Source organism: Syzygium oleosum, unplaced genomic scaffold (genome assembly GCF_021117445.2).
Source record: "Syzygium oleosum isolate NSW1041296 unplaced genomic scaffold, Sole_v2.1 Sole_v2.30, whole genome shotgun sequence".
Lineage (NCBI taxonomy): Eukaryota > Viridiplantae > Streptophyta > Magnoliopsida > Myrtales > Myrtaceae > Syzygium > Syzygium oleosum.
In genome coordinates, this window is record NW_026607514.1 from 3,530,431 (window position 1) to 3,542,458 (window position 12,028).

General features: G+C 39.1%; 1 protein-coding gene and 1 non-coding gene across 2 annotated transcripts; one reads left to right on the plus strand and one right to left on the minus strand.

Moving 5' to 3' along the window:
• Positions 1-1,365: 1,365 nt before the first annotated feature.
• Positions 1,366-7,657, minus strand: LOC115677564 (uncharacterized). The gene is made up of 8 exons (XM_030600746.2): positions 7,505-7,657; positions 6,976-7,278; positions 6,385-6,590; positions 5,897-6,247; positions 5,593-5,793; positions 5,384-5,454; positions 3,095-3,234; positions 1,366-2,162 (listed from the first exon to the last, which is right to left on the minus strand). The coding sequence occupies exons 1-8, from the start codon at positions 7,542-7,544 to the stop codon at positions 1,822-1,824; spliced, it is 1,653 nt and encodes a 550-aa protein (XP_030456606.1). The 5' UTR covers positions 7,545-7,657; the 3' UTR covers positions 1,366-1,821.
• Positions 7,658-9,075: 1,418 nt separating this feature from the next.
• LOC115677595 (small nucleolar RNA Z102/R77) lies at positions 9,076-9,166 on the plus strand. Its single transcript, XR_004005286.1, has one exon. It is a non-coding gene; the product is annotated as a small nucleolar RNA Z102/R77 (small nucleolar RNA).
• The last annotated feature ends 2,862 nt before the right edge of the window (positions 9,167-12,028 follow it).

Below are 12,028 nucleotides of genomic sequence, written 5' to 3' on the forward strand. Positions count from 1 at the left end.
TTACCGAGATTACGAAGGCTAAATATAGTCTGACTCAAGTGCAACCACTTCGTGCACCTTGGATTCGAGGAGAGAGAGTGTAGCAACCATTGTATTGCATTTAACTCTTGTGCTTTTTGGATGCAAGTACACGGCTTACGTATAGAAGGAAGGGCCAAAGAAGCCATTAAATAAATTGTTGAGCATGTGGGGCGTTGTTCGGAGGCTAGAATTGAAACAAAAGGTTTTGCCTCCATTGTAGCAGGAAGAGCCAGGGTAACTTTGGAGCTGTCAAATCCTCTGGTACTCGTGTCATTTGTTTCGCTCTACACAATTGTGAGCCGTTTCCTCTCCATTGCAAAATAATTTGCTCCAATTCCTCTGTTGAAGAACACAACAAAATTAGGGTTTGAAGGAGAAATGAATTTAGCTCCAATTTGCCCCAAATTGTTAATTTGGGTCAACATCGTCGTTTAGCACTAATATTGCTAACTTCACTTTGTCAACTAGCCACGCCAGATGGTTTACTTTAAAATTTTGCACCATCGAATTCTCCAGCTATACAAATCGACGATGATACTAAAGTGATCGTATTTTTACAAAAGTGATACTCAAGTAATTGTTTGAAAAGTTTCAGCACTAAAATAAATATCATACGAAAGTCGTGGTACTTGATTTAAATGTCAAGCTGAAATGAATCCAACCACGCAAATATTGAACAATTGACAAAAATTCAAGGATCTCTTCATAACTTCACCCCTTGATTTGGCGAGCAACGTCTTCAGTTGTGCAGCCTTCTATGTTCATTCGCTCCTATCTTTCCCGGATTCAAATGTATTCAGCTTTTTAACACGCGTAACCAGGAGCTGTCAATATTTTTCGGTTCATCTTCTCATGTACTTCGAAACCTAATAACAGGGTTTAAACGTTTGCTTGCCAATACGGCCATGTTCTAGAGGTGTACATGACAAAAGTATTCGCACGAAAGTACTCATGCCGAAGACTCGAAGTAAATTATCCAGGTCGATATGTCTCAACATCAAGTGTGTTAATGTATTCTTCCACTATAAATGTATGCGAAAACAAGAGATTTTATGCAACCAGGGCCAGCAGTGACAGTATCGACAGTACAATAACATGGGTATTACAACAAATTAAAATCGAATGGATCTGACCACCAAAGAGATCAGATAGCAAAGAAAATTTATTGTGTCACCAATCTTCTCTTGCTGGATATGTGTGCACATTCTCTATAATGTCAGCTGATGTTTACATACAGATTCCGCATCAGACGGACAAAATTATAGGTCACATCCGGAACCCAAATGTTAGCAGCAATAACATAAGATGTAAGTGAGACAGGCTAGGTACAAGATGCTCGCTCTGTGAAATAAGATGAAAATATGCTCATTATCCATAAAATACACTAAGCATTCTACATTGACAATTTTCCAGTGGTGAGATCATTCTGAAGAGTAATTCAAAGAAGAAAAACCATTCACCAGTCCACCGGTAAGCAAGAGGCCCACATCAAAGTTTGCCGTCTTGCGAGAGCAACGTGCTTAGGACCGATTTCAACCACGTTCATCCGCACCAGCACAAACCCGCTGCCATGCTATGGAGCACGAGCACTTTTGTCCCAGACAGATAAAATAAATGCATATGATTACAAAAATTTAAGATCAACTCAATTCTGATATGGGATCTCCTTTCGTTTATGATATGAGACTCAAGGATGGGGGTGATACATGCTGATAAGCCTCACAGAAGATGGAACTTCCCCAGCATGCATTGTTCTGTTCACCAGATGCCGGGGGTAGACTCTACAATAAATGCCTTTTTTTATTGGAATAAGACGTCGTCGTTAGTTGATGCTGGCAAACCTTTGAGTACATCTCTTAATGCGTAGTAATGGCTGTCACATTTGTGGTCCAAAATTAAATTGCTGGAGAGCACTATCCTCTGAAAATGATCCCCAGGATGCCGTCTCCATAGAGTGAAGTACTCAATATTACTATTTGAGTTACAGTCCGTATTTCTCTTCAGGTAATACACAGTACCTGGCACGAATAACTCCTCGGGCATTATTTGTTCCTTCTCCACAACAGCATCACCCTTTGCTGTGGGTTTGGACATGGGGGGAACTTTCGGAACGATAGCTGATTCCTGTCGGATGGATGAATCTGTTTTCAAAGTCAAATTATGGTTAAATCCAAGAGAAATGAGAAAGCTATTTGCTGCTGGAAGGACACTTAGAAGGTCAAAACAGTTCAATGATCAATAGTTCCATTTGTTAAACATGCATTTAACATGACAAATCCTTAAGAGGAACAACTAATTGGCCTAGTGATGGTCTAACATAAGGTTGCATTTGATTCATACGGCATCCGTCTTGTTTGGGGGGTTGCATAAAGTTTGCCAGATAACGCCAACAGACAACTGAGTGAGCTTAAGTAGCAAATATATGGATATAGCTGGGGATGCAAGTCACAGAAGACCAAGCTCATGCCCTCTTGTGGATGATTTCACATAAAAGGATAGGGAATTAAGAGCCAAGACAATGGTTTTGTCAGATCGTTCAGCAATCACCAGAAGTGACAGAACCTATTGACTATCAAGTAAATAATATCCACACACATAATGTTGCATGAAGGGACTCAGTTAACGTTGGTAAGAGGAGCAAGCACATTAATAATTATGTGCCAATTGAAAATCTAGAAAAAGATTTAGAGAGATCAGGATAAAAGCTGGAAAAAAAGGAACCACATTCCCAGAAGAAAATTCTAGTCAATACTCTGTTGACAGAAATGACAGTTGGGAATACGCTTTGCCCACAACCTAGACACAGATCCTTTGATGGACGAGCAACAGAAGGCCATAACATATGTTCTCTGAAGGGAGTATTAAAAAAATCAAGTTGATATTCAATTGCAAGTTCTGACTCAATAACACAGACTCCCACTAGTGTAAGCCGTCTATTCAGCAAGAGATAAGTACAGGCACCTTTTGCTTAGACAACAATACACACACTCGGAAGGAAAATAGCAGCACTGGCCCAGTTATTCACACAACTTTCGCTAAAAATACAGTAACACAATATTGAAAAAGGCCTCACCCAAATATTCTTTGTTAGTACTGAATTTAGCATAATCAGCAAGTTTCCTTGCCACATCTTGAACCGAATAGACAACCTGTTTTGCGTTTGAAACCAGTTCAATGATACTTTTCCAGTCTGCCATTTCAATTATACTAGTCCTGCAGAAGAAATCAAGTTCAAAATTCAACAACATCAGAATATCACATAAATACTTCTGCGATGTTCTGTAGGTTTCGTTTGCAACCAAAAGAAAAACTTGAAATGGAAATTCATATTCCTCATTGGAAGGAATGGTTATAATGTTTCCATTTGTTCTAGAAACAGTTGCAAACATCTTCTCCAAAAAAATGAAAAAACAAGGGTCATACAAATTATAGCTAGTGGTTCCTATAAAGAGGAAAAGAGAATAACAGAAATAGAAAGTCAAATTGACTCACGAGTCTTAAACCTTAAGTATGGAAGGCAGTCGAGTACTAAACATTTCAATTGATTCAATCAAATCCAAAACCTATACCCAAAAGTGCAATCGAGTCCCACAAATTTCAATTGGTTCAATAACGTCCTAAACCCTTTATCCAAAGAAGAAATGAAATCCTCAAACTTATATTCAAAAGTGCAATATTTTAAGGACATCACATATGCAATTTCTAAGAGCCACGTGGGCAATTTTAGTTAGATTTCATTGAAAGGACTTGAATACACTTTTTGAAAAAGATTTAGGACTTAACTGAATCAATTGAAAGATTTAGGATTCGATTGCATCGCTTATTCTCCCATAAATGGAAATAGCATGTTCTTTCTGTAGTTATGTGTCCTTTGTAAGAACTTATACTGCAGAATTATTCCTTTAACCCATAACAACTGGAGACAATTTGAACAACAAATTCACTACTACAACTAAGCAGTTATTTTTCCAGAAAGCACGCACTTCAATGACTTCAAAAGAGAAAGGAAAAAAAAAAGAAGGAGAAGGAGAAGGAGAACAGCAGAGCTGTCTCTTGGTGTTGAAATCAATACTAGATTGCAACAAAGCGAGAGAAGAACGTCATCATCTTCATCAAGGCTTTTAAAGCAATATGAAGATGTCTATCCTATGACACATGACAACAGCTTCTAAATGTCTATCCTGACACAAGACAAGCACTTGATTGCAACTTATGTGGTTCTGAATGAAGCCAGAAACCTATCTGTGACATCCCAAGAAGCAAAGAGGAAACTCAGGGACATGACAAGGACAATCCCAAACGTTTCGCCCATTAGTCAATTGAATCTTTACCATTACATTTTGATCAAATGAGTCAAAACATTTTCAATTTTAGACAATTAAGTCCACTGATCAGCTTTTCATGCCTATAAACAGTGTGGCTTGTTGTAAGATGAGCCACGTGTGATTTACCAACACCACAATTCCATCAATTCCAAGCGTAAGGCTTGATTGACCAAAATTGACACATCTTGGATTGACCAAATATAAATGTCAAGATTTAGCCGACCAAAGGGAAAAATGTTTAGGCATATAATGGCACCTATCTAGAAAACTCACATAGGTCACTGCTAATAGTCAGTGCTAATTAACTACATGGGCTGGTCTTTGCACTTTGGTGATTCTGCTGTTGACTGAAGATTTTGCGCCATCACATGCCCTAACAGATATTTGGATGCGTTTATCTGCTACTACAACTCTCCAATCACATTATACACTCTGGTCTATGGACACAAGGACTCGAACTAATAAACTGCAGAGTAATGCCAGAACTGCTATTATATCATAAGCAGAAGCGATACAACTTTGAAAATCACTTTGCGATGCCCGATGGAAAGAGGACATTAGATACAATCTTAAAAGACGGTCAAGATGATTCCATTTTCCAGACAACACTATATTGCATCATTGCAGATCAAGATGATTCAGTACCAACTTACCAAATCCTGTCACATACCTGGTCATCATATCATAAAAATAACAAAAGAAGAAGAAGAGAATCCTCATTGTCAATCTCCAAATAAGCACCAACTGAACCACTCGCAGATAAGTTTGTCACAAACGTGACTTCTTAGGTGCCAGTTAATCAGATGGAACCAACCTTTTCCTTTGGTTGGTATGAGGGACACGAGAGTAGATTTGTGGTTAGTCTATTTCTTTGGAGAGTTTCCTTACTGCTAAGGATTTCATGGAGCTGTTCTATTGAAGTTAATGAACATTCAACATACAGAAATATTTTCTGAAAAGTGGAAGCTACTTGTTTCTTGCATTAAATATGATAACAAAAACGTCATATTAGCTTCTGCAAGGCGACTTCCACTCACCAGTCAGTCTGGAGAATCTCATTTCTCAGTCTTGTCAATGAGGCGACACTTAATCTTGGTATTATGTCATCCTGTATATAATCTCAAGTAAGAACAGTAAGATGAGCTGCACAGACAATCGCCAAAATATGCAGCAAATCAACACTACTATCAACCAACTGCTGTGCTATCCAGATTAGAAGATAACACAAAAAAGAATGTATTTTTACCTGCATAACGACAGTTGTTACAAAGTCAGAGCAGTTTTCAGCTAGCTCTCTGGAAACACAAGGTGGTGTTGCATATCCAACAGCAGAAACAAGTTCTGGACTGAAGCCCAACTCCTTTTTTGATTTCTTGCGCAGCATTATTGCAAGTAAAGAAGCTATAGCACCACCAAGAGAATGACCAACTATCCTTAACCTAAACCCCTGACAATAAACTTTGTTTAACAAACTTGTCATGAAACCTCTGACATGGAAAATTACTCTAAAAGATACATATTTTTTCTGTTACAAAAAAGCTTAATATTACCTCATGCTTATCTAAGCACTGCTTGATAGTTCCAATCTCATGAGCAAGAAACCAACGTGCAGCTTCAGTAGTACCAAAATGGGTTGAGTAGCCCTCAAATGTGACTTCTTCATGGCTTGAAGAGGCAACATCAGTGATCAGATCATACACGGAGTGTGTTCCGCGAATTCCAAATATTACAAGTTTCTTGCGATGATCGATTCCTATGTAGTAACCAGGCCTCAAGATGCTAGAGTTTTTCACAAATTTTAACACGTTGCTTTCTCGAAGCATGCTGTTTCTAGCAAGACCGGCAGCACTATCCTTATAACAACCTTTTGCCAATTCAGTGTGATACATGAGATCTTGGACCTGAAAAAGTGGATCCACAAAATGAAAGACAAAGTTCAGCGGACACAAAACTCATAACTCTTCATTTGTATTTTCAGTCAGAAGACAAACGAAACATGTATTTAATCAATATGCAGATAAGTCGGGTTAATACTCACTATTGCATCAGAAGATATCAAAATGCCATTTATATGCTCTAAAGGATTTGCAGATTCTTGACGAAGATAAATAAGATACAAGCCCACAGTAAGATCACTTAGGCTCCAGTCTTGGACTCCCATTTTACTCCGTTGGATGCTTGCAATGATCTCTGAAACAGACCTAGCAGTTGGTGGTGACCCGCTTCTGCTTTGACCTCCATTTCCTGGAAATTTAGTTACAAAGTCAATGACTCAACATGGTAGAGGCTGAATTGCATAGATACCGATATAGCCCTTCCCAGAAACCTCCTGCTCTCAAATGAAAAGGTGACACAGAACATGCATCTTAACACTCTATTCCATGACCACTTTAATTACCCAAGAAAGAAATGTAACAAAGAAGTTTCTCCTTTCCTGTGACGGGAAATAGACGAATTACACATCATCCAAAGCTTGCTATCAAGTCTCAAACATGGCATTAAACTCTAACAAATGAACCAGCAATCGTAATTGCAATAAGAGAAGGCCCCAGAACTGTCAAAACCTCCTCATTCTCACAAGGTTGACCCTGTTCCATCCGTGGAGGAACCCGGATTGCAATCAAAATACCTGTTGGCAAAGCCCACCTGCACATCTGCAGCGCCGGTTCCAAAGCCTTCGTGAGCCAAGCTAGTTCAATCTTCCATTTACCATCACCCAAATCCTCATCATCAGAGCTATGCCTGCTCATCCCAGAACCATGTACCATCTTCCTCTGCCCTTCAGACCCCGGAGAAACCCGACCCCCGTTTCTCTTCGTCTCACCGGCTTCGGGCTCCTCGGTCTTCGACACTTGCGACTGATGTCTACTAAGCACGGCAGACACTAACCTTGTACGGTGCCCCTGTCTCTTCAACACGTCATTAGCCAGACCTGCGTGTTTAGGCAAGAACAACAAGAGCAGGAACCAATCCCCCATATGAGCATCATTCACAGATGAACAGAATTCGTAAACACCCAGCTCCAGTACTAAGCTGAAAACAATCAAAACCCGGCAAATCTAGACATTTTCAAATGAAAAAACAAAAAAAACCCAATTCATGATTCGAAGACTAAACTGCGGAATTTACGTCTAGAGAGAGAGAGAGAGAGAACTCACCCATGTTCTGCAGAAAACGCCTCATGGATTGACGGACCATTCTCGGTCGAAGAGAGAGAGAGGGGGAAGGTTTTCTCCAATGGCTATGGCGGTTGTCGCCGCTACTGCTCGACGTCGGTGGAATTAGGATAATCTCGGGAATTCAACGAGAACGACGAGGGCATTTTCGACATTCCGCGGCGGAATCGAGGCGGAATCGAGAATTCTCGCTGTCGAGCCCACCGCGTCGGACCAGTTCGAAACGACACCGTTAGACGGAGACCGCATCACAGATTTCACTCCTTGAAGCGACGTCGTTGCGATCAGCCGCAGCCACAAGGTGAGCTTTTTCCTCTGTAAATGATATAAATCATAACTGGATTTTAGCTTAATATGTAATATCGTCCCTAAAATTTTTATTTATTCAATATAATCCCTAAACTATTGATAAATATTCAATGTAGTCATTCCACTTATATTTGATGACTTGGATTATCATATGCTGAATTAGATTTATAAAAATATAAGTCAACATTTATATCTTTTTATGCATTTACTTTAGAGACAGGAAAAAAAATGCCGTGTATTATTATATTCTAATTTAATATGAATATTTTATTTGAATAGTCCACGTGCATACTTTTTTTGGAGCGGTCAAACTTAACGGATCAGAAGTCACTTCAACAAATTCCCTTACCTCGAATTAGCCAAATAGAAAGAACATTTTAATATAATTTAGGGATTAAATTGAATAATTCGGGGATTATAATAAACAAATTAAAAGTACATGAACGATATTGTAGGTTGGGCTAAAGTCCAGAGACTGCTTGTTTTATTTTGGGATAATGACACAAATGGTCTCTGAATTTTAGCATAATGTGCAAAGTGATCCATGAACTTTTAGTTTGTTCAATATGGTCCTTGGACTTTTTGCACATATTCAACGTAGTCCCCAAACTATATAAAAATGTTCAATGTCTGTTCTCCTTTCATTAATTCAAAATCAGGGACAACATTGAACATTTTTATGTAGTTCAGGGACTACATTGAACAGGTACCAAAAGTCCAAGGACCACATTGAATTGAACAATAGGCTAAAAGTTCATGTACCATATTGAACAAATTAAAATGTTATGGGCCATATAGCACATTAGGCAAAAGTTCAGGGACCGTTCGCGTCATTTTCCCCTTTTTTATTTCTCTAGCACATATTACACTCGTGAAAGCGACGTCGTCGTCGTCATGTTCAGCCATAAGCTGAGGTTTTTCCTCTACAAAGTGATTAGGGTTTTCCGCGAGGACGGCGACACAGATCGCCACTCGCCAAAGCGACGCCGTCATGTCCAGCCACGACCCGAGCTCCTTCCTCTATAAATAGGAGCCAAAAACTAGGGTTTCCTCGCCCACCCGTGCGCATTCACAGATTCAGTAGCCGGCCGACGAAGCCGAAGGATCCCCCCACCCCCCTTCGCAAGCTTCGTCCATGGCTTCTCCCGAGCTCTTTCCTCTTCGTAGTTTTCTCGTCAGATCTTTGCCGTTTCGATCCTTTCGCGATCGATTTCGACGCCTTGCGTCGCTCGGATTCGGGTGGAGAATGAGGTGATGATGTTTGATGTTTCCCTATTGGTTTGACTCGCCGGGATGATGGCGTCCGACCTTTGTATTAGCTCTATCTGATCGTTCTCCACCTTCGTCTCTCCGTTCTCTCTCGTCTTCCCCCTTAACCTCTTCCCGATTCCCTTTTTCTCGATTTCTGATTTGGGGAGTATCTGCGATTTAAGCGGCGGGAGATTTGATTATCTGGATGCTCTTTTCTCTGGAGTGCGCTTTCGTGGCGGCCGCCGGCGGCGTCGGCAGCGGCGGCGGCGGCGGCCGGGGTCCTGCAAGTTTTCTAGTTACTTTTTGTTTGAGTAATTTGTTTGAAATGTTTATATTTTTTAATTTTGTTAAGGTTTTATTTCCCTTTTTTTTAAAACTAATTTGTTTGGATTTTTATATTTTTGTGTGGATATCCAAGTCATATCCGGTATATAAATTATTTCATCTCTTTTACGGAGAGTGAATGATTTTTAAAAATAATTAATTGTATAGTTTGAAATAATTCATCAATAAAAAATATTTGTATTATTAATAATAATTTAATTTTTTATCATTTTCGTATATATTTGTACACTATATATTTGTACACGATACAAATGATTATTTTTCTGGAAAATATTTTTAAAATTATTCATTTTTTGCGAAATAAAAGTATCCACTGTAAAAAAAAATCGTAAAACTATCAGAAATAAAGCTAAGATTCAAATTCTTAAATGTTTCATTGCTATATTTATCATTGGATTTATCTATTAATTTTCTTTTTAATTAGACTCATTTGTGTTGAATGATTACTTGACTAGAGATTAAAGTTTTTTGAGATTGATCATATTTCACAATTTGATATGACAAATATAAAACTGCGGTAATTCAAGAATGAGAGAGAATATTTTATTAAATGAAATAAGTGCAAGAAAAAAAAAATTTGATGGCTGGCGTGATTGATTAATCAATTAACGGTAACATCCAAGGTTGGCTGGCCATCCTTGTTCATCCAAGGTTGGGGTCATTCGTGTTCATCCATCAACTGCATCTAAATGTATCACCTGTGTTGTGATATTGCAACTTATTAAAAATTACTAATCCCACTTTGGCCTCATGCCACTTTCCATTCTCTACATTACAAATTGCGATTTTTTTAATCTTTGGATACCAAATGCACCTCACATTGATTGACATATTAGATTTATGAAAATCGCCATTTCTTCTTCTTGAGTTACTCTATTATGGTTCTCTATTTTCTTCCAAACCCAAAAAACCATTCCCATTAAGAGATCATAACCCTAACCACCCAATCTAACGTTAGCCGCCACTTCAACTATCGTCATCCCAGCCATTGTATCGCTCATCATAGCTCAAGTTCGTCGGCTACACTATGAACCGCCTTCTTTCGCCTCTTATCGTCTCCACTCTTCATGGTGGCCCAGATTTGGAGGCATCTGTCTAGATTTGGAAGTCGCCTCCACCAAGCGAAGCGAGGCGACAAGAGTGGCACAGGGCCCTAAACAAGGGGATGGAGGCTAGAGGGGTTGCACAATATCCAAAAGGAAATAAAAATTAAGGGTTCTTTGATTGAAGAAAAATTGTTTATTGAGAAATTGTTTTTTGACTTTCCATATTTGAACGACGGAAAAGTAATCAATTTGGGGAAAACGTTTTCATAAACTAAAAACAACAAATTTAGATTGGAAGAAAACTTCCTTTTAGAAAAAAGAAATTCACTATATCTAACCACCAAATAAAAAAAATTAACTATTTTCCTTGAAAATATTTTCTTTTATCATGAAATTTTCAATGAAACAAATGTATTATCTTTTTTACCTATTAACTTTGACCAGACATAAGTTTTCCGTCCTTACGTCCATTGACTCAATTTTTGCACCTACGAAAAGCCTATGATTCGATGTTTTCAATTTATCAAATTGGACACACTAACGCATTTTTTTTTCTGCCCTCCCTCTGTCTGTAAAAAGAAGCCAAAACTGCTATGAAAAAAATGATCAAAATGAAGCACAAATTCGTATAGGAGACTTTGACCTGGAAGAACCTGTGATCAGAAGGTGCATGACCTTTCCCTAATCCTCTGGGGCAGAATGATGGCAGAGGAGGAGAAGCACCCGCCTCATTTCGTGCTGCTTCGTCGAAACAACCGCAGAGCGACTGATGAATTAGATTTAGATGAAGAGCCCGTTAATTAAAATCAAAATGGGTCAATGGACCACGTGATCAAAGAGGAATTGAAGCAAGAATGGCGCAATCTGTGGTTGAAGAAAAAAGAGGCCGACCTCTTCATGGAGTCTTATCATCGGGCCACACCAACAAAGAAATAGAAATAGGTGACAAGCGATGGTTAAATTTGGTACAATTTGGTTTTGATACGTTCAGAGTTCTTATTCGGTTGAGAATTTTTCATTAGTCATGATGCAATCCGAGAAGAATGCGGCCATCTCCACCCATCGCTAAGAGGGTGAGGAAGGCTGAGGATGGGTCAAGCCATGGGTTTCCAAGACGAAGTCTAAACGTGTATAGAATGAGGAACTATCACCACTTGTACAATCATTAGATATCATCTTCAGGACCGTTTGGTTCGGCTTTGGAAGAACGCGTTTGGCAAAATACAAATGCCTTTGAACTAAAAGGGTTTTTTAAAATGCAAATAGTGTTTGATAATGTGTATTTTAAAATCACATTTGAAAATAACTTTGACCTAAATACCGTTTGATAAAAATTATATTTTGTAAAAGACTTTTGCTGATATTTAAAAAAAAAAAAAGCAATCTCGATGGAGCTCACCCACCGATCACCACCGTTGGCCAGATCTGATCGCCGGCCACCGCCGCCTGACCTTAGGCGAGGTGGCCTAAGATCATGCGACCTCAAGCGAGGTGGCCTAAGGCCGCGCGACCTCAAGTGTCGCTTGGGTCGCACAACCTAAACAACGCCCGAGGT

Bases quoted from the DNA above. Each gene is read 5' to 3' on its own strand.
- LOC115677564 (XM_030600746.2), bottom strand. From the start codon at position 7,544: ATGGTCCGTCAATCCATGAGGCGTTTTCTGCAGAACATGG. The intron at 6,248-6,384 runs GTGAGTATTAAC...CCACTTTTTCAG, and splicing joins TGATATCTTCTGATGCAATA to GTCCAAGATCTCATGTATCA. The intron at 5,455-5,592 runs GTAAAAATACAT...GATTATATACAG, and splicing joins TAACAACTGTCGTTATGCAG to GATGACATAATACCAAGATT.